General features: G+C 46.4%; 1 protein-coding gene across 4 annotated transcripts in view; it reads right to left on the bottom strand.

Moving 5' to 3' along the window:
• Nucleotides 1-25,266, bottom strand: part of F8 (coagulation factor VIII) — a 132,048-nt gene that overhangs the window by 92,033 nt on the left and 14,749 nt on the right. For all 4 annotated transcript variants that reach the window (XR_009547490.1, XM_007538215.3, XM_060182862.1 and 1 more), the window contains exons 2-4: nucleotides 10,235-10,356; nucleotides 8,113-8,235; nucleotides 3,033-3,251 (exon numbers count right to left, since the gene is read on the bottom strand). Coding sequence is in view for 3 of the 4 variants with exons in the window: in XM_007538215.3 (XP_007538277.1) it covers nucleotides 3,033-3,251; nucleotides 8,113-8,235; nucleotides 10,235-10,356 (464 nt within the window). In the remaining variant the exon portion in view is untranslated. The remainder of the gene's footprint in view (nucleotides 1-3,032; nucleotides 3,252-8,112; nucleotides 8,236-10,234; nucleotides 10,357-25,266) is intronic.

Here is a 25,266-nt window from a genome sequence, read left to right as displayed (position 1 = left end):
ATGTCATTTTGTCCCCTCCACCGTGTATTTTCGTTTGTTCATTTAGGTTTTAACAAATAAAAATATATTAATTTGAGTAGGTTATATTCATTCTTTTCCTTTCTGGATTGTGTCTTCGGTGTGCTCTAGTAACCCTTCTCCTAGCCCTCAGCCATGAAGATTTTTTGCAGTGTTTCCAAATAAGAAGTCATGGTTTTGTAAGCAAACTAGAGAGATTTCTTTGTGTAACAAAAGCTTAAGCTTTGCTTGCAGCTTGCACTCAACCATTGCTGTTGATTTTACTGTCTTGACTTTGAGTAATGTTTAACTTGCACAAGAAGAATCTTGCTTGTTTAAGATATGCAGGAGCTGGCCTTGAGGAAGTTGGCAAGTTTCTCACAGATGTGGCTGCCCTGAGGTTATGGGAACCAGAGCACTCCACCCTCCACTAGCCACACCATGGTTCCCCCTCAGTCTTCCCGGTCCTGCACAACTTCCGCTGAGGAATTTACAGAGGCTTCCTGATAATGTCTGTGCTTGCCCTGCTAGCAGCCCCGTGTCTGCAGACACAGAAGGAGTATGCCTTGCGCATAGCTTCTGCCTCCTGCAGCCCGCCGAAGCCTCCCTACTCATGACCTTTGCTCCTTGTTCAAGGTGAGGAGATGCTTCTGAAGACAAGCCTGCCCTCTGCTCAGGCTTGCTACTTCCTGAGCAAAGCATCTTTTTCTTGCGGTGCTCACCTTTTGAACATTGTCTTTCAAGTGGTGAGCACAGAACCTCAGCATTTGGTGACGGCCTTCCAGAACCCACGGAGCTGCAGGCAGCTTTCCGATAGTCCCAGCACCATCTGTCAGAGGGCGACCCTGCCTCCTCTACACTGGTTTTGTACCAAATGGATTGGGCATGCTTGTGTGAATCTATTTCTGGACTCTGTTTTGTTCCATTAATCTATGAGTCTATTCCATTAACCAAAACATGTGCTACGTTTATTGAAGCTTCATGGTAAGTTGGATAAACGAGTAGAATCACCCCCTCCCATAACCATTTTGGCTACTCCAGTTCCTCTGCCTTCTCGTGGACGTTTCGGGTACCTATAGCGACACCAGGAGTCTTGCTGGGACAGGAACTGCTGTCACTAAGGCCATAGACTGAGAAAGGACACCTTCCGTGTGCTGAATCTCATGCGAACCCATTCATTTAGGCCCTCTTGTGTAGTTTGCACAGAGATTTACACAGCTGTCAGATTTATGCCTACTTTCTTGACGTTTGGGGGTAGGAGGCCAAGTCTTGGATTTCACTTTCTGATTAGTGACTGATGGTATAGAAAATGCAGTTTAACAGTTTAGCTCAGGTACAATCCATATGCAAAGGACTGGCTTCAGCTTTCTGTGGTAATGGGGCAAGTGTACTGTGGAGAGCAAGGCAGAGTCGGAAATCTTGCCCACTTTCGGAATCACATACACGATGTCATCATAGCCCGTTTTGTCTTCTTCTGGCCACAGACGGGAAGGGTCATTTCTCTTGGGCATTTCTTGTGTGCGACTCTGGAAGTGGGCGAGCTTTCCCGACTCCATCTCGCTCTCCACAGTACACGTGTCCTACTACTACAGAATGCTGAAACCAGAGCCCAGTCATGGTGGTGACTTCTGGGAGAAGGTGGTCCTGTTGTGCAGACCCCGGGGAGGAGGTGTTACCGAATGACTCTCTCTCCAAGTTTCACAGACCACTGGGCTCCAGTGGTTTACTCATGACAGGCCGCTACAGCCAGCCAGCCTTGTGATAAGACCCTTACATCAGTCTGATGGGAAGCATGGTTGGACGCTTTCTCTCCCACTGTCCCTCTGCCCTCTAAAAGCCCCGAGCCGCAGCCTTCTGACACAGAAATGTTTTTCTGAGACATGAGTCTGCTACACTCTCACGTCTAGGCTACTTTTCACACACTATGTCTTAATCTCTCAGTTAATGAACCTTCAGTGCAGGCGGCAGTGGACCCTTAATTTGGTCACCATTTGATGACTTTGGACAGAGGAAATGCCATGTTGCCATCAGCAAACCAAAATAACAGATATGTCCAGCACTTACAAGAGTTTCCTTGTGTTTCAGGGCATGCGTGTGTGTGTGTGTGTGTGTGTGTGTGTGTGTGTGTGTGTGTAAGGAACAACTGATATGAGACCTACCCTCTTAACACAAATTGTATATTTGCATTTTGCGAAGTTCAAATTTTGAAGTGTAAGATGCCATATTGTTAACTCCATGCCCTAGTCACACAGATCTCTGGAACTGACTTATCTACTGTCCCTGAGACTTTGTGCCCACTGAAAAACAATTCTCACTCCTTTGATCCCCTGGCCCTGGAAACTGCAAAACTATTTTCTGCTTCTGTGTGAATCCTAGACTACACTTCAGATAGCTCACATTGACTGGAAGCAAAAATTTGTCTTTTGATGGCTGATCTGTTTTACCAAACTGTGCTTTCCAGGTAGACTCGTGACTGCAAAAGGTAGGGTCTCCTTCACTTTGAGTGCAGACATCGTCAATGTGACGGATGTGTGACATTTTGTGTATCCACTTGTCAGCCCATGGACACGGAACACATATTGACTTGTGCGGATTGCTTCGAGAAATATGGAAGTTCAGATATTTCCGAGGTTCCAGTAGAAACTATTTTATGCTATAATTGTTTTATTTTTCAAGTTGTATCTTCTCGCTTCTTTTTATTAGAGATGGAGGGAGAGAGTGAGAACAGTCAGAGCACTGCTGAGTTCTGGCACCTGGCATGGTGGTGCTAGGGGTCAAATTTTAGGCCTCTGGGCCCTCAAATATGCAAGCCTGGTGCTTTAAGGGTGGGCTCAACTCCCTGGGCCTATTTACAGTTGCAGGGGTGGGAGGATTTTTTTCTTTTTCTTTTTCTTTTCTTCCTTCCTTCCTTTTTTTTTTTTTTCCTGAGAGCTACAGAAACTGGAGAAGCAGTCTGGTATGTGAAATGATTAAACCTCGGATTAGGGATGGGCCTAGAATGTTTATACTTCCCTGCTGACTTCCTCTCCACTCACCTTCTCTGCAGACCAGCAGTGCTCCAATGAGGCCCGAGTTCAGGTCTTTGACTAGGTCCACGTGAGAGAGGTAGGAGTAGGTGAGACACGGTGGTTCTGAGGCCGAGGCTGTTGGGCCGGTCTCTTTCAGGACCTGCCAGACATAGGTGTGGCTAGCCCCAGGCATGACTTTGCCATCTGTCTTCTCCTGCTGGCTGGTCTGGTCCTCATACTCAGCACCTGCAGCAAAAGGGATGAGTGTCCTTTGTTCTCTCCCTGAAAACAGGCATGGCTGCCCAGGTCTATTCTACCCCGGAAGCCACTGTTGGGAGCATGTCAGGAACACTAGTGAGCAGCAACTCCCAGTAGAAGCAGCCTCTGACAGCAGAGGAGCTCAAGGGACTGGGTGAAGGGTGTGACCTGTGGAGGCGGGGGCAGGCTGGCTAGTTCCTAAGTGTGGGGATTTATTTTCCACTATTGTAAAGATTCACTCATTTACTTACTTATGAATGTGAGAGAGAACCAGAGCATCACTGTAGTACATGTGATGCTAGGGATCAAACTCAGGACTTCATGCTTGAGAGCCCCAAGCTCTAGCCACTGCACCTCCTCCAAGGCTACAGATGTGGGAATTAAAAGGGTGTGTGTCTGTCCCCTGAAGGAATCTCACCACTTCCACCAGCTCCTTCATGTCACTAAAGTGGCAGGTGTCAGCCACAGTGAGGGGAATGAACAGAATTTAGGTGACAGAAAATACATAAAGCTTCATCCTCCCCCTGCCCCGCACACACACCAAATCAAGGGGCTGACATCTGCCAACTCCTGCAGAGGTAGGAAGAGTCGGGATCTCCAGCCCCCACTCAGACTGTCTCACCTCCCGTGTGTCATGCCTGTGTGACTGTTGGTGGCTGGGAGAAGAGGTTGAACGCATGGAGTGCGAATCCTGGTCTAGCCCTCCTGACTCACCAGACTCACTAGCGGGAGCAGTCCACCTGCTAACTGCCTTTGCTTCCAAGAAAGTCATTCTTTACAACTTGCTTTTGGGTATTCTGACTCCAGTTTCATGTGAGAACCTATGCCAAGCTCCCTGGCAACAAGGCCTCAGATCCCAACCACAGATGCTGCTCATATGGTATCTCTTAGTGTACCACTTAAGCTAACAGCACAGGGTGGGGTGCATTTCTCTCAGAGGCTTTGACTGGCACTGATGAGGGTCAGGGGTGAGGAGGAGCTTGCTTGCAATAAGTGACAGAGACTGCAGACAGACAAAGAGGTTATTTCTCAGTGCAGAAACACTGACTCGTTTAGTCAACAAGAATGCTGTGAACATTTAATCTTTGCTGGGATGGATACAAGCTAAGAATTGAGAGAGTCACCAAGCAGAAGTTTCCATGCCTTGTGCAGATGTGACTAACAGCCAGGGCCCCTGGGACTCGTGAGCAGGACCGCCACCAGTCCACGTCAAGCCAGGTGACCATTAGCTACGTGGCTGCAAGCCCACTGCATCAGTGTGCTGTCTGTGTCCTCAGACCTCACCGTGCTCAGCCCCAACTGCAGGTCTGCAGCGACCCAGGTATTTCTAAGCCCCCCCACCACCTTTGACTACTTCTGGACACTCCCAAGTGGCTGTGCCTTGTGAAAACCACTTGCCAGGCTCCAGTCAGAAGCTGACATGACTTTTCCTCTATGTTGCCCGACATTGTCCCCTAACCCAGGGAATGAAGGCCTCCAATCTCCGAACAGGACTTGAGCTGCTGTATAAGGTGCCCAGCCTGGGAACAATGGAGCAAATCAGTAATGACTGATTTGCTCAAGCCTTCTCCACCCTGTGTACCACAGTCAGTGACGCCCTCTGCCTCTTCCTGTCTCGTGGAGGAAGGCTGCAGAGATGCTTGTGGATCGGGGACTTTGGGCAGACAAGCTGCCTGTTGACTGAGGCCAGCTCCCCTGTCTTGGCAGCATCCATGCACAGAAATGGGGCGTGGGCTGTCTGTCTGGAGAGTCATGGGACTCTTGGGAAGGAGTCATAGAGTCTCGATTCTTTGCAGAAATGTATCTCAGCACACAAGGTAGATGAAGTGAGAGGTTAGGCTCTGTCTGTGGCCTGGTTGCCCTGGGAACCTGATTAAACACTGAAGCTTGGATTAAAGTGACAATGTCCTCGATCCCATGAAACATCTCCCATCCCATCTATCCCCAGACCAATGCCCCGCTGAGGCCACACTGAGGGTGGAAGTCGCAAGCTTGGCTCTAGGCCACTGTGAGCCTGGCCCATCCTTAGCCCTTTCCTGATGGGGGGCCAGTGTGTGTGCTCCTCAGTGAGATTTTGGGACTCAGCCCAGATGTCTTCCTTTCCAGGAATGGGCTGGGCCTAGTTTTTATTGGCCCAGAAGTCAGCCCTGCAGGGGGAGCAGACGCTGTTCTTCATGGAAGTGACTGAGCTCTGATGTGCAACAGAAACGAGACACATAATGAAGAGAAGAAATGGTAAGAATGTCTTCCATCTAACCCAGCATATGCACATGGCATTCCAACATGGGAGAAATACAGAGAATGAGTGTGATGAGTGATGGGCTCTCTGTAACCAGAGTGCTGCTCAGCTCTGGCTTATGCTGCTATCTGCCTGGACTTGACTCCTGGGGCTTCAGGCATGAAAGGCTGGTGTGCTACCACTGGTGCCATCTCCTCGCCCCTGGAGTCAAGTCCTCAGTAACCACAAGAGGGCAGTGGCTACCACAATGGTCCTGACAGGGCGGCCTCAGGATTGGGTTTTTCTGATGGATTTTACTTGAGCCGGGTTGCAGAATGTGTCTCCAGATAGTCATGATCCTCCGGCCTTGCTCTCTCACATTAGCAGAAAAGGGAAGGTCAAAGTCTGTTAACCATTCTTCCTCCACCTGTCTTTGGAAAATTTTATACTCCAGACTTTATACTCCAAACAGATACAACTCAGTGAGATGGAAGCAAGTCCAAGGCCCTCAGATTCACCCTGGCCTTCCATCCCTGGTGACTTGCTCAGGGGTGTGGGCCAGCGGGGCGGTGCCTCTACAGTGGTCACGAATGCCAGGAGAGGCTCTGTGGGCCACGATGACCACAAGCCAGCAGGCTCTCAATTCTGTGCTCCCCCACCCTGTGTTTGTTTCTATCTATCAGAAAAAGTTAAAATGGACCGATGAACCTGCGGGGAGGAAGAAGGAGGAGGAGGAGGAGGAGGAGGAGGACAAAAGGAAAGAAAGAATGTCAGGTTGAACTTGCAGGATGTTTTTAAAAAGCAATTTCTGAGCCTGTGGAGTGTAAGTTCTGTGTGATGGCAGGAAGAAGAAATCCAAAAGGGCAGGGAAGACAGCAGAGTGGTTCTGCAAACAACTTTCCTGCCTGAGGCACTGAGGTCCCAGATTCAATTCTCAGCACCATCAGCAGCCAGAGCTGAACAGGGCTCTGGGGGAAAAACAAACAAGCAAACAAACAACCTTGAAAAATACTGGACTTGCTCAAAGTCCTTGGTCATTCTAATTCTTGAAAAAATCTGGTAGGGTGGGGGTACCTAGCATAATGGTTATGCAAAGAGATGCTCATGCCTGAGGCTCCGATGTCCTAGGTTCAGTCCTCCACACCATCATAAGCCAGAGCTGATCAGTGCTCTGGTTGAATTTTTAAAAACGGGGCTAGGGAGATATCATAGTGGTTATGCGAAAAGGTTTTCATGCATGAAGCCCCAGATTCAATCCCCAGCACCACCATCAGCCAAAGCTGAGCAGTGCTCTGGTGTCTCTCTCTCTTCCACTAAAAAGAATTAACAAAATATTACAGACAAAAAGAAGTGATGGGAGTCTGCCACAGTATGGCCCTTGGGCCAGCTCAGTACAGGCCAGGCAGCTCATGAGAAGCTCAGGACACAGCACCAACACGACAGACACTCCTCTGTCTTCAGATGTTTATGCTCTTGGGATTTTGAGAGACAGACACAATTGTTGGGGAGGTCATCACAAGGTCAGGAGGAATTCACAACTTGGAAGAATCAGGACAAACGGTTCCCACAAATGCTGCTGACTGGTGCTCGGCTCTGTGCTGGTGCCAGGAGAGGCTCTGCAGAGCGTGGCTATGACCCACCCGGGTGAGCATGACAGCTTCAGTCTCCACATGCTCCTCTCTGGCCCTCCTCAGACTCTCTGGAGATGGAGTCTAGCAGCACAGAAAGCACAGACAAGATCTTTGTTCCCGTTAGTGGCATCCCCCAGTGCCCATCTGCTGTCTAGCCACAGAGAGCGCTCCATGCTCCCTTGGCCAGCCAGCCTCAGCCACATGCCTGAGCACATGGCTCAGGAGAGCAGACACTTGGAGTTCTAGGGGGAGACACAGTACTGTCAAATCTGACAGACCTGCCTGGCTTTCCTACAGCACAACCTTGATCTCAGGAGGAAGCTGGGGGTGACAGCCCCCTGGGTGATGTCATTCAGAAAAGAGATGGAACCTGCACTGAGCCAGGCTGACCAGATGCCACTTCGTGAGTCCTGAGGATGAGTACCAGAACCTTCCTTTCGCTGCTAGAATCCTGCAGCTGTGGGAGGTCTTGTCCTTCCCAGGATAGTGGCCTGTGGTAGCTATATTTTGGATTCTTGCCCACTTCCCTGTGCTGTGAGGAGGATCCTTTTCCAGGTGAATTGGCTGAAGCCAGTCTTCTCACCTGACAAGAGAAAGCTCGTGCAAAGAGGCTTCATTCCCTGCCCACTCCTCTGCCCCCCAGAGGTCAGCATCCTGAGATCCAGCCTGGCCTCGAACTGCCAGAGGCTCTCTCTGCCACTTTGTCAGGAAGCCTCTCTGTGAATGAAACAAAAAGGAGAGTAGCAAAGCTGCAGTGATGGGAGCTTGCAGCCACAGAAGCCATATGCTAAAGTCCTCGCACTGCAGCACTGTGCTTCAGAGCACAAGTCCAGGCCCAAGAATGAACTCTCGCTCCATTACTCACTAACCTCTGACCTTGCACTCACCATGCTATCGCTACTATCTGCCTGTGAATGTTTCTGTCAACCACTGAGGTCATTGAGGTGACAGCACACACAGGCCTCTCGTCTGTCACTGGGAGGCAAAGCATGTGACTCACCTTCAGAAGCTTTCCAAAATGAGACGCCAATGCCATGCAGACTGACGGGGTGGGGGGCCATGTTCTTCAGTGTGATGACCACTGTGTCAGAAACCTCAGCCCGGATGGTAGGGCCCAGCAGACCTGCAAGAATGAGATGTTCTGCAGAGGTCCCTTGACCATGACCTAGAAAGTCTGTCACTGCGAAGCAAGGCCCCTGTGGTCATGGATGCAAAAGCAGCCATTGGACACAGGAAGAGAGGGAAGGAGGAAGGGAGGAAGGAATGCGTGCATACACTGCTCTCAGTCAGCCTCAGGGCTGTGAGGACAGGTTCTAGCAAATCACTCAGTCAAGAGCTGCATTCCGGGAGTCGGGCGGTGGCACAGCGGGTTAAGCACATGTGGCCCAAAGCGCAAGGACTGGCGGAAGGATCCTGGTTCAAGCCCCCAACTCCCCACCTGCAGGGGAGTCACTTCACAGGTGGGGAAGCAGGTCTGCAGGTGTCTATCTTTCTCTCCCCCCTCTCTGTCTTCCCCTCCTCTCTCCATTTCTCTCTGTCCTATCCAACAATGACGACATCAATAACTACAACAATAAAAGAACAACAAGGGCAATAAAAAAGGGAATAAATATTTTTTAAAAATCTAGGGAAAAAGAGCTGCATTCCTACCACGCAGTGTGTCCTGTCCCAGGCCCAGCCACTACAGGCACAGCAGGAACAAGACAGACGGTGAAGGTAACAGTCCAGGGCCCTCTGAGCACACCAGTGGCTCCACGCAGCTTGCTTGCACTAACAGTACCATTTCCAGGTGCCGGTGACTCTGGCCCTACAATTCCAAGGCCCCTGAGTTCTGACCAGCTGGGCTTTTTTGCCTGAAGTGAATGTTCCTGAGCTCTGTAGAGAGTCTCTCCTAGGTGGAGACACCTTACTCGTCCTGACATGAGCTATGTCTCTTCCCCTCTGACTTGCACTTCTGGCAGGACATCACACACACACACACACACACACACACACACACACACACGCACACACACGCACACACACATGCACACGTTCTGTTCTGTCAGGGCTGATCAATTCTGGCAGAAAGCCTTCTTCCAGTAACTTTGGGGGTCATACCAGACAGTGGTGGTACAGTCAGCTTCCACCAAGCCCATGCTCCTTACCATGCCATGAGGAGAGTCCTCCCACCCCAGTCTTCACACATGCTTACTGGACATCCAAGTAGGTAGAATTCCAAGAAAGTCATGAGAATCGCAGATGCTGAGACTGTATCATTTGGGACAAAGTGGCTGAACCAGAGGTGATTATGCCAACTGACCTAAGAGCTGAAGGACCAGTACTTGATGGTTTTCACTCAAACAAATGAAATGGCAAAAAAAAAAAAAGGAAGAAAGAAAGAAAGAAAAGAGAAAAGAAAAGAAGAGGAAAGGAAAAATAAAGGAATCAGATGTCTCTTGGGCTCTGTGAGAACTGTGGTGACTACTATGAGGTGACTTGGAACTTTGGTGGAGTTCGAGGTGACACACACACCATGTACGCTGTGAAAGAGGCCTCCGAGAGCTTGCAATTCTGTAAAGCACTGCTAACTCATTCATGGAAAAGAGAGATCAGTCCAGGGGCTGGGTGGTAGGTAGCATAGCTGTTTGAGCACATGTTACAGTGTGCAAGGACCTGGGTTTAAGACTATGGTCTCCACCTGCATAAGCAGTGAAGCAGGGTTGCAAGTGTCTCTTTCTCTCCCTTTCCATTTATCTCTCTCCAATAAACAAATGCTGAATAAATCAGATAATCATCTGAACTGAAGATACAGAGTGCAAGTTTCTGAGGAGTGGTATGAGAGCAGAGAGGGGTCTTTTTCAACCACACGAGCAGGCAGGGAGAGAGTGTGGAGTAGAGGCCGCAGGTGCAAGCCCCATGTCTCTCTCATAACTACAGACAATCAAGAAGGCAGGCTCTGAGATGTGATGAGACCAACTAGTGACTGCAGGTACAAAGCCCAGATGAGCCCAGGTCACCCCCAGAGCTGCTGCCATCTAGCCGAGCAGAGCATATCTGGCAAGTGAGTCCCCAGAGGCGGCCCCACACCAGTGCTCAGCCACTGCTCCAGCTTCCGTGAAAGGCAGCACTGTTCCCATTACCCATCCAGGGGGGCCTGGGCTTGGCGACTCTGAAGAGGTGATCGGTGAACTCCACAAACACAGTCTTTGTATACATGGCTGAGGTGTTGTCAGGAAGCAGTCTTGGCGTTCTAGCAGCAGACCTGCATAAAGAAAGGATGAAGTCATTCTTCTGGGTGGGCCTCAGAGTGTGCGATCCATGTCCTGCTACAGTAGCCCCAACTGACTCACAGTCCCTATCTACCATCTGGACCATCTGTTGGTCTGCTTCTAAATTCTGCTTCTAAGACCCCTTCTGTTTCATTGGTTTAATACCTCCCTGCTTAACACTGTGATCTATTTACATAACCACTGTTAACTAAGCACCGCCCTGCCTCCAGGGCATTGGTTTAATCCTCACTGTTTTGCATGCTTTTTCCTTCTCCCCACCCCCTATCCTATGTACATCCTCTTCGGACCTGACTCTTCCGCCTCAGGATAGATAAGGACAGGATTGTGATTAGAGATAGTTTAGATTGCGCTGCGTTCCACATGAATAAAGACTGAACTGTGTACCACTCAGCCATGAGTCCCTGGTTGTCTCTCTCTCCCGCCCATGAAGCTAGCCCGACAACCACCATCCGTTAAAGAAAACAAATCACAGGAAGGAAGTAAAGGCAGGGCCATAGAAATTCCTAAGTGGGCAAGATAGATGATAGATTATAGATAGGCAGACAGACAGACAGACAGACAGACAGAGAGAGAGTCCACCCATATCTGTAACCTTGGGAGAACTACTACAGTTTCCGCTAGAGGAGGATGGATGGGGACTCAGAACTCTGATGGTGGGAACTGCAGTGGGATTATACCTCTGTCACCTTAAAAAATTTTAAATCAACATTAAATCAGTTTAAAAAAGAAGGGAGTCGGGCGTTAGTGCAGCAGGTTAAGTGCACGTGGCTCAAAGCGCAAGGACTGGCATAAGGATCCCAGTTCAAGCCCCCGGCTCCCCACCTGCAGGGGGGGGGTCGCTTCATAGGCGGTGAAGCAGGTCTGCAGGTGTCTATCTTTCTCTCCCCCTCTGTCTTCCCCTCATCTCTCCATTTCTCTCTGTCCTATCCAACAATGACGACATCAATAAAAGCAACAATAACAACAACAACAATGAAAAGCAAGGGCAACAAAAGGGAAAAATAAATAAATATAAAAAAAGAAAAGACAAGAAGTCACCTGACATCAGAAAGAAGAGGAGCCATAGATGCTGACAGCTTGAGCTTGAGGTGCACCAGGGGTGGTGCCAGCAGAAAGATCCACGAAGGAGACCACGAGGACTGAGACTACCAGTGCCAGGAGCTCTCTCCCCTCCGCCCTGCACAACACTCCCATCTCCTGCCTATTCAGGTCATCTGCTACAGGTGAAAGCTTCTAGGTGATTGTGTGCAAGCATCCAAAGTAGAATGTTTGCCTCCAGTTTTAGAAGGCGGACTCCCAAGTTGTCCTCTCGCCTAGCTGACAAGTGAGGCTTCCTGTCCAGGCATGGTGGGATAAAGAATTGATGGGGCCTATGAGGAGGGTTATTATTATTTTTTAGAGAGAGAAACAGAAACATAGAGAAAGATAGGGAGAGAGAGAGAGAGAGAGCATAACAGAGACCCCAGCACCAAAGCTTCCTTTAATGCAGTGGGAGCCAGGCTTGAACCTGGGTAGCACACATGGCAAAGCAGTACACTTGTCTTTCCCCTTCCTCCCTCCTTCCCTCCCTCTCTCCCTCCTTTCTTCCCTTCCTCTCTTCCTCTCTTGCTCAGTTCTGGCTGATGGTGGTGCCAGGGATTGAACCTGGGACCCTGGAATCTCACACATGAAAGTCTTTTTTTGCAGAGCAACTGTGCTATCTCTCCAGCCCTAGACCTCTCAGAAACCTCGAGAACAAGGCCAGGCAAACACCTTGAGGTATCGGTCTTACACATGCCGGGCTTCAGCTGCCGGCTGATCCAGAGAGGCCCTCTCTCTGGCTTAGCTCTGGATGCCCCGCTGTTCACTTTCACCAGAGCCTCGACAGGCCCAGGCGTGTAGCCCCAGCTCAGACATTGGTCACTCAGGAAATGAAGACCCCTGCAGAGAAAGCGAGGCGCTGGCTCCAAGTAAGGCTTCTCAGGCATAGACCCTGGTCCCCAGACCTTGATCAGGCAAGTATGTGCTCACCTCCCACACAGATGGACTCGGACACCCACAGGCTCATGCACCTATGAGCCATGTAGCACCAACCAAAATGTGTCAGCAGACACTTCTTATGACTCCCTGGCCCTTGGTGGTTCTAAGCAACTGGAGTCATAAGAGATGGCCAAGGAGATGAAGTCACACTCTATGTGGTAAGCACTAGACAGGGAGCCCCAGACAGCGGCAGTGACATGCATCTTTCCTTGAGAGTTTGTTTCCAGGGAAGGGTGTTGCCATGTTCGCAGTGAGATCCAGAGACTCGGGCGAGCAGGATGTGACATGAACACCCAGGGGTCTCGGTGCTCACTTCTCTCTCCAGCCCGGGCACTATCTGTCTCTGGAGCAGCAGCCTCAGGGACTCCTCCATGTGCACATGAAGCGCTGCTCTTCCCGGCCATTAGGACAAAGAATGCCGCTGAGAACTGGTGAGAACTGCTTGATGGGAAAACCAGCGACTGTCAGGTTTTTGCCATCCCCACTTGTGCTTGGTTCTGGTAAAAGGCGCAGAACATATAGCCACTGTCGTGGCCGTGGTTAAGTGGCACAGGCTCAGGCCACTGGGGGCAGATTGCCTGCTCTGGACTTCAATCTCACAGGAGCCACACTGAGCTGTCGCAGAGACAGGCCTGTGAAGGCTTCCAGGACCCGATTTTCACTGGATCTGAGAAGCTTCCATGGCCCCAGGAAGAACACATGGGCAAGGCCAAGTGCTCCAGCAAGAGCACTGGAGTTCCCGGCCTTCCCAGGCCTGGCTGGGGGCTGCGCCTCTCTCCTACCACCCAGGCGCACAGTCTGCAAGGATCTCACGTCATGTCAAGTGGGGTGAGGGTAAGTGGGCAGCTGGGCCCAGACCCAGCAGGCCAGACGGGACCCCCGGCATGCTGATGAGGAGAACGGCGGGCGGGGCAGAGTGGGCGAGAAGGGGTTGTACCCAAGGCAGGTGAGGACAGACCAGCTGAGTGAGTGGAATCTGGAACCAAGACAGGAAGTGACAGACACCAGCCACAGCCTTCTGATGAGGGCTTGGCAAGAGACCTCCTCCCAGACAGACTCGCCCCCAGAGATGGAGCAGGAAGCTTGGACGAAGACCTGACTACCATGCCAGCTCAGGACAAGCCAGCGGGGCCTCGGAGCGCCAACTCCCTGCGAGACTAGGTGACTGAACTGTGGCCCAGCTTCTCTGAGAGCTTCTCTACCTCTGCCTCCCAGAGACATGCCCAGGTCTGAAGATACAGCTCCGCCACCTCAGAATCTGCATTTGGAGCACCCCACCTGTGACACTGCATCTCTAGAAATGGCCCTGGAACTAATTTTGACAGAGCCCTACATGGGCTTTAGTAATCTGACAAAACTATTCCATGGCTCCCTCTCATCAATCCATGTTGCAGTCTAGCCTTCCACACTCTTTGATGGTCCCCTGTCTGTTCTGTTCCCTTTTCCCATTTCAGCTCCTCGGATCTGCTGGCCCGCCTTGCTCAGTCTCGCCAGAGCTTTTGCTGGTTCTAGCAAGGTTCAGTCCCTTGGCCAGAGATACAGATTTTGATTCACACCAGAACACTGCTTACACTTTCAAGATTTCTGACCAAATGAAAGGATATAACACTTAGTTAATGTTTACTAGGTCCAGAGCTTACAGGAACAGAAAACAATGCCAAGAGCATATACTGTTTCCTTCTCCCTCTGAGGGAAGAATGAAAAAGTGGACTAGATAGAGAATCAAGACAGAAGAGGAGACAGTCCAAGTCAGGGGGCCACAGGGCAGAGTGTCAGCACCACCCTGGTATGTGGCCCACTCTAGCAGACCTCAGTCTGAGAACCTTCCCGTCAAAATGGGTACTTTCCAGTGGAAATGACTATTGTCTACACGTAAGTTCCAGGATTGCTGGGTTTGACTCCTTTCTAGTGTGTGTCTGTGTGTCTCCATGGGATCTGACAAAGAAATCTTGCCAAGTATATTCGGTAACAATGTCCTTGATACAAAGTGTTCTCTCTTTTATCTGAAACCAATCAGAAAGCCTATTATATTCCCTGACTCTTGACCCTTGCTTAGGAGAAGCTGAGCAGCTGCAGGAACCGATAATACAAAATAGAATTTCCCAGATGTTTATTTCAAACCTTGGCAGGGGCTCTCAGGATGTGTCCAGCGCCAGATTACCCTGTTAATCAATGTCAGGATAATTTAGACTATAAAACAGTATGATCAAAAACATCTATCAACTTTTCCTGGAAGGACATGTATTCTTTATTCAACAACAGAAAGCTAGATAACAAGTGAATCATTTTCTCCACTCAGTTCGATTTCACACTGCAAGTATTATTCACTATGCCTCTGCTGCATGCCAGTTGGAAACTGCAGTACAGAGCACAATGCACTAAGCACAACTATCTCAGTATTAACTCGCAACAAAACCATTATTAAAATATAAGCAACTAACCATTTACTTAGATACGAGGCCTCTAGATCTTCATCACTAGCATGCAGAGTTCCAGGCTCTGTGGATGCAGAATGGCCCTTTGATCACAACACATACAACCTTCAGACCAGGCTACAGAAGGCTCCACTGAATGAGAGCTCCAGCTGTGAAACTCCCAGAGGAAGTAGAGCTACAGCACCCAGGGGTGGCTCAGGGAACAGAGGGGACTCAAGAGCAGGAGGTCCTCAGTTGAATACCCAACATTGCATGTGCCAGGGTGATGTTCTGGTTCTCTCTCTCACTCTCTCTTTCTTATAAATAACTCAATAAATCTTAAAACAAAAAAAATATATAAGTGTCAATCCTTGTCACTTTGGATTTGACAATGGTTTCTTAGGTGTGACACCAAAAGCACAAGTAATAACATGAGAAATTAAACTTCATAGAAATAAACATTTATGTTGGGAGAAACCATTCAAAGCAGGTACATCTGAAGATGTATCCAGAGAATATAAAGAACTCTCAGGGCTACGGAGCAGCAGCATCTGTGTTTCTCTCCTCTCCCAGGTCAACTAGGAATACTAAAGGAGATCATCTGGGACCTCAAGAAGACAGGACTAGAATGACTTCAGGAACCCACCAAATCACCAGTGAGAGCAAACACATTTTGCTCACAGACAGAGAGGAGCCTAGGGAGAGATTAAGTGGCTGGTAACAGTCTGGCAGTTTACCAGTTGAGACACCACCTCCAGTCTGTTTCACCAACAAAAAGACGGCTGAAGGGAGGAGGGAACTCCCCTAGGACTCACCAAATGCAACTGTGAGTCTCCATTGATACTGCCCTCAGAAGCTGCTGCAGCAGGGGTAGGCCCTGTGCTGACACCAGGGAACAGAGAACTAACCAGGAAACTCAGGAGAAGATCTACACCTCAGTGGCCTAGTGGTAGGGCTGTGAGAGACCCTTTACATAACCACTAGATTACATCTGCCCCACACTGCTTTATCTCTTGGTCAGGAGTCAGTGATTAGACTAAGAAGCTTACTTATAGTTTAAAAGCTATCAGGCTCCCATAGCTACAGGGAAGAGAAAGAATAAGAGAGGCTTTTAAGTCACTGAGCTCCAACTCAGGGATTAAAATACTATGGAAACAACTGTCAATTTCCACAACTGTGAACCCTTTAATTAACTTACTTAGAAACAAGACAATCCACGCAAGAGTGATCAGTAAATTGAAAAGTACTGAGAGAGGGAGCTCATAACATACTATATAAAATGGTTAAACCAACGAGAAGAAATATTGGTGAAATGAACCAGGACAAGAGTCCAGCTAAGAGACTCCCAAAGGTTGAAGCACACAAAATAATGAGGTCAACATCCAAAGACTAGTTAAGGAAATAATCACAGGAGTGAATAAAGAGTTTGAAAGAATTGTCATCAGAAATGCAGAAACAAGAAATGAGACTATGGAAGAAAACACTACTTATCTCAAGGTTATTAGAGAGCTGAAAGCTGAAATAGCTGAGTTAAGAACACAACTAGCTGAACAAGCTAAAACAGTATCAGAACAGTGTAACAAAACAGATGAACTCCAGAAAACAGTAGAGGGGAGAGATCATAGAACAAATGAGGCTGAAGACAGACTTAGCAAGGTCTAGGACAAATTAGAGACAAAAATAAGTAAGAGATCTCAAAAAGAGATTACGAGATACTGAAAACAACAACAGAGACTTATGGGATGCCTTCAAAAGAAATAATATACCCATTATTGGCTTACCAGAGGAAGAGAGAGAGAGAGGGGAAGAAAGCATTCTTCAGGACATAATAGCTGAGAACTTCTCTAATCTACACAACATCAAAGACATAAAGGTTAAGGAAGCCCAGAGGGTCCCAAACAAAATTAACCCAGACTTAAAGACACCAAAACACATTCTATTTAGAATGGAAATAAATAAGGATAAAGAAAGAATCCTGAAGGCTGCAACAGAAAAACAAAGAGTCACCTACAGAGGAAAACCCATAAGACTAGCAGCAGACTTCTCCACACAAACACTACAGGCCAGAAGAGAATGGCAAGATATCTATCGAGTGCTCAATGAGAAAGGCTTTCAACCAGGATGGCTGTATCCTGCTAGACTATCATTCAGACTAGATGGAGGCATAAAAACCCTCGCAGACAAGCAACAGTTGAAAGAATCAACTATCAAGCCTGCCCTGAAAGAAATACTGAAAAGTCTCCTATAAACAGTCAGACCACCATAAATATGCCATATACCAGAACATTCTAAAAATCTATAAGAATGGTGTTAAAATATCTTCAGTCTTTGGTATCAATAAATGTCAATGGCCTGACTTCAACTATTAAAAGGCTCAGAGTAGGAAGATGGATAAGAAAATACAACCCAACCATATTCTGTCTACAGGAAACCCACCTAACTCAACAAGCCAAACACAGATCCAAAGTGAAAGGATGGAAAACTATCATACAAGCCAATGGCCCACAAAAAGGGGAGGAAACAGCTGTCTCATATCTGACACGATAGACTTTAAAATAAATAAAATTTAAATAGATAGGGATGGACACTACTTAATGCTCAGAGGATCAGTCAATCAAGAGGACTTAACAATTATTAACATCTATGCACCCAATGAGAAGCCATCTAAATACATCAAACATCTACTGAAAGAGCTACAGCAATATATTCACAGCAACTCAGTCATAGTAGGGAACTTCAACACCCTACTCTCTCAACTTGACAGACCATCCAGGCAGAAAATCAATAAAGACATGAGGGAGCTAAATGAGGAGATAGATAAACTAGAACTATTGGACATTTTCAGAGTCATTCACCCCAAGAAACTGGAATGCACATTCTACTCAAGTCCACATGGCTCATTCTCAAGGACAGACCATATGTTAGGCCACAAAGACAGCATCAGCAAATTCAAGAGCATTTAAATCATCCCAAGCATCTTCTTACAGACCACAGTGGAATTAAACTAACACTTAACAATCAACAAAAGATTAGTAATAGTCCCAAAATGTGGAAGCTCAACAGTATACTACTTAACAACTACTGGGTCCAAGAGGAAATAAAGGAAGAAATCAAAATGTTTCAAGAGTTCAATGAAAATCAAGACACAAGCTATCAAAATACTTGGGACACAACTAAGGCAGTACTGAGAGGGAAGTTCATAGCCATAGAAGCACACATTAGGAAACAACAAAAGGCACAAATAAACAGCCTGATTGCACACCTTAAAGACCTAGAAGAAGAAGAACAAAGGAACCCTAAAGCAACCAGAAGGACAGAAATAACTAAAGTTAGGGAAGAAATAAACAACACTGAAAATAAGTAAAACAGGGGAGTCAGGTGGTAGCACAGTGGGGTAGCGCACAGTGGGATAAGCGCACATGGCACAAAGGGCAAGGACCAGTGTAATGATCCCAGTTCGAGCCCTTGTCTCCCCACCTGCAGGGGAGTCACTTCAAAGGCTGTGAAGCAGGTCTGCAGGTGTCTATCTTTGTCTCCCTCTCTCTGTCTTCCACTCCTCTCTCTATTTCTCTCTGTCTCATCCAACAACAATGACATCATCAACAAAAACTACAACAATAAAAAACAACAACATGGGCAACAAAACGGAATAAATTAATAAATATTTTTTTAAATCTAAAAAAAAGTAAAGACAAGAAGAAAACCATAAAAAAGATCATGAAAGTAAATGTTGGTTCTTTCAAAGAGTGAACAAAATCAACAAACCTTTAGCCAGACTCACAAAACAAAAAAGAGAGAAGACCCAAATAAATCAGATCATAAGTGAATGAGGAGATATCACAACAGACACCGCAGAAATTCAACATATCATGCGAGGCTTCTATGAACAATTATATCCCACCAAGCTAGAGAACCTGGAAGAAATGGAAGATTTCCTACATACCTACCAACTTCCAAAATTAAGTAAAGAGGAAGTAGATAATACGAACAGGCCCATCACAGCCAATGAAATTGCAACAATTACCAAAAACCTTTCCAAGAATAAAAGTCCTGGACCAGATGGTTTTGCAAATGAATTCTACAAAACCTTCAAAGAAGAACTAATACCTCTCCTTTTAAAAGTTTCCAGAAGGTTGAAGACACTGGAATACTCCCTTCCAGCTTCTATGAAGCCAACATCACACTATGATACCAAAAGCACACAGGGACACAACCAAAAAAAAACTACAGACCAGTATCTCTGATGAACATAGATGCTAACATGTTGAACAAAATGCTAGCCAACCGGATACAGCAGTATATTAAAAAGATTGTTTATCATGACCAAGTGGGGTTTATCCCAGGCATGCAAGGTTGGTTTAATATACATAAATCAATCAACGTGATCCACCACATCATTAAAAGCAAGACCAAAAATCACATGGTCATATCAATAGATATGCAGAGAAAGCCTTTGACAAAATACAACATCCCTTTATGATCAAAACACTACAAAAATGAGAATAGATGGAAAACTCCTCAAGATAGTGGAGTCTATATATAGCAAACCTACAGCCAACATCATACTCAATGGTGAAAAACTGGAAGCATTTCCCCTCAGATCAGGTACTAGACAGGGCTGCCCACTATCACCATTACTATTCAACATAGTGTTGGAAGTTCTTGCCATAGCAATCAGGCAGGAGCAAGGAATTAAAGGGATACAGATTGGAAAAGAAGAAGTCAAACTCTCCCTATCTGCAGATGACATGATAGTATACATAGAAAAACCTAAGGAATCCAGCAAGAAGCTTTTGGAAATCATCAGGCAATACAGGAAGGAACCAGGCTACAAAGCTAACATTCAAAAGTCAGTGGCATTCCTTTATGCAAACACTAAGGTAGAAGAAGTTGAAATCCAGAAGGCAATTCCTTTTACTATAGCAGCAAAAACAATGAAATATCTAGGAATAAACCTAACCAAAGAAATGAAAGACTTGTATACTGAAAATTATGAGTCACTACTCAAGGAAATTGAAAAAGACACAAAGAAGTGGAAAGATATTTCCACTTCTGTTCATGGATTGGAAGAATTAACATCATCAAAATGAATATACTACACAGAGCCATCTACAAATTTAATGCTATCCCCATCAAGATCCCAACCTCATTTTTAGGAGAATAGAACAAATGCTACAACGGTTTATCTGGAACCAGAAAAGACCTAGAATTGCTAAAACAATCTTGAGAAGAAAGAACAGAACTGGAGGCATCACACTTCCAGATCTCAAATTGTATTATAAAGCCATTGTCATCAAAACTGCTTGGTACTGGAACATGAGTATATACATTGAGCAGTGGAATAGAATTGATTGTCAGCAAGAGATTGGCACACTTGACTAATGACTCTTTAGTGACTGTCAGGCCATTCCACTAGATGGGGCCCTAATCGGGGAGTCCTGATTCTACCAAACAGACTTGATGGGCCTAGACCTCAAATAAATTCCTCCCTCCATTGTTTCTGGTCATATCTATCGGGAACAACAAAAGAGACCCTTTTGTGGGCCCCCATAGGACCCTGCCCTCAATCTGGATCAACAATGTTATAGAATGTTCCATCCTCCGAAGAGAGGATGGACAACATACTCTATGCTACACTTGAGGAAGATGGGTTAATACTGGGGCAGCATGGAATGTTCCTATTCATGACAGAATGTGAGCTCAGATCTAGAGGGATATAGAGGTCATACAGGCTCCTAAGCTAATTATGGGCCCCAGATCACATCACATCAATGGGGTTTACAGTCAACAATATTTATACCCCTTTCCCAAATTAGGGAGCTACTCTCTTCCCTGATCCAGCTTTCTGGTCCTTTCCCAGCCATGACATCGTCTCCCCAGACAATAACTTTGATCCACCTACATATCAGATTTCAGGCTCAGGCAAAACAAAACAGAACAAAACAAACAAACAAACAAACAAAAAACACTAGTATAGCTACAGGCCTTTTGAAATATAACTAAAATATGCCTACTAGCTATCTAAAAAAATGGAGGACCTCCCCAACGCTTCACCTGCACTATTCCAGTCTTTAGGTCCATGATTGTCCAAAAATTTGTTTGTCTTTGTATATTAACTCTCTTTTCAACCACCAGGTTCCAGATGATAGCAGTATGCGACCAGACTTCCCTGGACAGACAACCCCACCAATGTGCCTTGGAGCTCTGTTTCCCCAGAGCCCTTCCCTATTAGGGAAGGAGAGAGACAGGCTGGGAGTATGGATCGACCTGTCAACACCTACCTATGTTCAGCGGGGAAGCAATTACAGAAGCCAGACCTACCACCTTCTGCATCCCACAATGATCTTGGGTCCATACTCCCAGAGGGTTAAAGAATAGGAAAGCTATTAGGGGAGGGGTTGGTATATGGAGGTCTGGTGGTGGGAACTGTGCGAAGCTGTACTCCTCTTATCCTATGGTTTTGTCAATGTTTCCTTTTTTATAAATAAAAAATTTAAAAAAAATTGAGAGCCCAGAAGTAAGCCCCCACACCTATGGACATCTGATCTTTGACAAAGGTGCCCAGACTATTAAATGGGGAAAGCAGAGTCTTTTCAACAAATGCTGTTGGAAAAAAATGGGTTGAAACATGCAGAAGAATGAAACTGAACCATAATATTTCACCAAACACAAAAGTAAATTCCAAGTGGATCAAGGACTCGGATGTTACTCCAGAAACTATGAGATAGTTTCTGCAAAAGAAACCACTACCCAAACCAAAAGACCCCTCACAGAATGGGAGAAGGTCTTTACATGCCAGACATCAGACAAGAGGCTAATAACCAGAATATATAAAGAGCTTGCCAAACTCAACAACAAGAACACAAATAAACCCTTCCAAAAATGGGGAGAAGACATGGACAGAATATTAACCACAGAAGAGATCCAAAAGGCCAAGAAACACATGAAAAAATGCTCCAAGTCTTTGATTGTCAGAGAAATGCAAATAAAGACAACAATGAGAGACCACTTCACTCCTGTGAGAATGTCATACATCAGAATAGGTAACAGCAGCAAATGCTGGAGAGGGTGTGGGGTCAAAGGAACCCTCCTGCACTGCTGGTGGGAATGTCAATTGGTCCACCCCCTGTGGAGAACAGTCTGGAGAACTCTCAGAAGGCTAGAAATGGACCTACCCTATGACCCTGCAATTCCTCTCCTGGGGATAGATCCTAAGGAACCAAACATACCCATCCAAAAAGATCTGTGTACACATACGTTCTTAGCAGCACAATTTGTAATAGCCAAAACCTGGAAGCAACCCAGGTGTCCAACAACAGATGAGTGGCTTAGCAAGTTGTGGTCTAGACACACAATGGAATACTACTCAGCTTTTAAAAATGGTGACTTCATAATGAACAGATTTACCATACTTTAATAAAGCAAATATAAAATGAATATATATTTATCTTTGGTATATTGCACCAAAGTAAAAGACTATGATATGGGTTGGGGAGGTGGAAAGTACAGGTCCAAAAAGGATGACAGAGGACCTAGTGGGGGTAGTATTGTTATGTGGAAAACTGAGAAATGTTATGCATGTACAAACTATTGTATTTACTGTCGAATGTAAAACATTAATCCCCTAATAAAGAAATTTAAATAATTAAAAACAAAATGGTGATTTCACTGTTTTCAGCCAATCTTGGATGGACCTTGAAAAAATTCATGTTAAGTAAAATAAGTCCAAAACAGAAGGATGAATATGGGATGTTCTCACTCTCAGGCAGAAGTTGAAAAGCAAGATCAGAAGAGAAAACACAAGTTGAACCTGAATTGGAATTGGCATATTGCCCCAAAGTAAAAGACTCTGGGGTGGTTGGGGGGGGAGAGAATACAGGTCCAAAAAGGTTGACAGAGGACCTAGTGGGGGTTGTATTGTTATATGGAAAACTGGGACATGTTATGCATGTACAAACTATTGTATTTACTGTCGAATGCAAAACATTAATTCCCCAATAAAGAAATTAAAAAAGAAAAAAAAACTCTCAAAGGGGGGGTGGTTCAGTCAGTTAAGCACACATATTAGCAAGCTTATGTATCCCGAGTTTGAACCCCTGCTCCCTACCTGCAGAAGGTCTATTTCATGAGCAATGATGCAGTTCTTTTTTTTTTTTTAATGATGCAGTTCTGCAGGTGATGATCTTTCTCTTCCCCTCTCTATCTGCTCATCTTCTCTCAATCTCTCTCTTTCCTACCTAGTGAAAATTAGAAAAGCAAAGAATAATCCAAGGGCCAGTTGACAGCTCACTGGTAGAGAATGTGGCTTACCATGTCTGGGGCTTGGGGATTTGCACCACTTGGGAGCAGAATGGTGGAGCTGTGCTGTAGCATTTGCCTCCGTCTTTCTCTCCTCTCCCTCTCCCTCTCCCTCTATTCTCTCTGTATATGTGTGCATGTGAAATAAGACAAATGGAAAAAGTCTACCTGGGAGCAGTGGAATCACATGTGTGAGACTCTAGCACTGCAAAAGGAAGCAGGAAAGGGATTCTCAGAACTCAAAAATAGCAAGAAAAACAGTCCACTTTAAAAGTACATCATCAGCGGACAGGGGGGTAGCACACCAGGTTAATCACACATAGTACAAAGTGTAAGGATCCCAGTTCAAGCCCCCCAGCTCCCCACCTGTAGGGGGGGTCGCTTCACAAGCGGTGAAGCAGGTTTGCAGGTGTCTATCTTTCTCTCCCCCATCTCTGTCTTCCCCTCCTCTCTCCATTTCTCTCTGTCCTATCCAACAGCAGCAGCAACAACAATGGGGAAAATATGGCCTCCAGGTGCAGTGGATTCATAGTGCAGGTACAGAGATCCAGCAATAATCCTGGAGGCAAAAAGTCATCAAAGGGGGTTGATTGTTCTGTGGAAAACTGAGAAATGTCGCACATATACAAACTACTGTATTTGACTGTGAACCATCAATCCCACTCAGTAAAGAAAAACAAAACCACAAAAGATGTTTCTGAAACATTGCTGAGTGTTCTGCCAGCGAGGGAGAGGCATCACCGCTCAGCACCACAAACACTGCTCCAGAGTTCCATGCAATTTCCATGTGGTACAGGAACTCAAGCCAAGATCTCCTACATCGTAGACAGCATCTGTTGTTGAATGAGGTTTGTCCTAGTCCTTAGATAGTTTTAAATGGTTGTATACAATAATGAAGTTTACACTAAAAAGCTATTAAGTTACATGTTTTGAACTAAATCTTTTTTAAATTTTTGTTTAATATCTTTATTTATTTATTGGATAGAGACAGCCAGAAATTGAGAGGGAAAGGGGTGGTAGATATGGGAAAGAGACAGAGAGACGCCTGCAACACTGCTTCACCACTTGCAAAGCTTTCCCCCTGCAGGTGGAGACTGGGGGCTTGAACCTAGGTCCTTGCACATTGTGACATGTGCGCTCAACCAGGTGTGCCACCACCCAGGCCCGAACTAAATCTTATGATCATATACTTAATCCCTTTCTTGCTACCAATCAGACTTCAACAATTTTACTAAAGTTTACTTTTATTTAAATAATGTTTAAATTATCTCAAAAAATACGTCGAGTGGAATTGGCATTCACCAAAGGTGACACAGGGCAGGGATGGCCTCCTAGCAAAGGCTTGAGGCAGCTATCATCATCACAGAAATGCAAATCAAATAACCACAGAGGCTCACCACGGTCAAGACAGTGAACATGCTTTAGTACCGCCAGCACCAGAGGCTGTTCATGCTGTGTGACAGCTGCACAGTCATGCAGGTTTGTGGGGAGAGTGAATGAAAAGCCGTCAGCACTTTCTTACAAAGTCAAACGTGCACTTTCTATGTGACTCAGCAATTTCCCTCCTGCACATTCAAGGTACATGAAGACAGACATGTACACAAAGACTTTGGACCAGATGATCATCATAGGATTACTTATGTTAGATCTCAAACTGGAAACAGTGCAAAGGCCCACATGACAGGGAATGAACACAGAGTGTGCGCTGTATTCTCTAACAGAACATCAGTGGGATCAGCATAAAATGGGTGGGGACCTTTAGTCAATAGCCTGGACAGATCTCCAGACACTGTTGTTAAAGTTCGGGGGCTCCAGCAGGCCGGGCTAGCATCGCGGTGGTGAACAGAGACAGACTCGGGGACACACGGCTGGGCTGGGAAGCTGTATATCTTGATTCACGAGCAGGCAAACATGTGCTCTCCTGTCTTTCTCCTCCGGCGGCAGAGACCCTTAAACTAACCACCACACAGAATGCTCCTGCATCCTTCTCCTCACGCAGCGGCGCCAAGCACTCTGGACCATCTCATTGCCTCCCTGGATTCAGCACGCCAAGCCCGCTGGCAACAACTCATGGAAAGTCTGAACTTTACCCACTCAAGTAGGAAGGCCTGGAAGCTTCTTCATAGTCTGGGTGCCGGTAGCCAACCCCTC

This window comes from Erinaceus europaeus, chromosome X (assembly GCF_950295315.1).
Source record: "Erinaceus europaeus chromosome X, mEriEur2.1, whole genome shotgun sequence".
In the NCBI taxonomy this organism is placed as follows: Eukaryota; Metazoa; Chordata; class Mammalia; order Eulipotyphla; family Erinaceidae; genus Erinaceus; species Erinaceus europaeus.
Note: the sequence above shows the minus strand (reverse complement) of the source record. Positions and strands in the feature narration are given on the sequence as shown.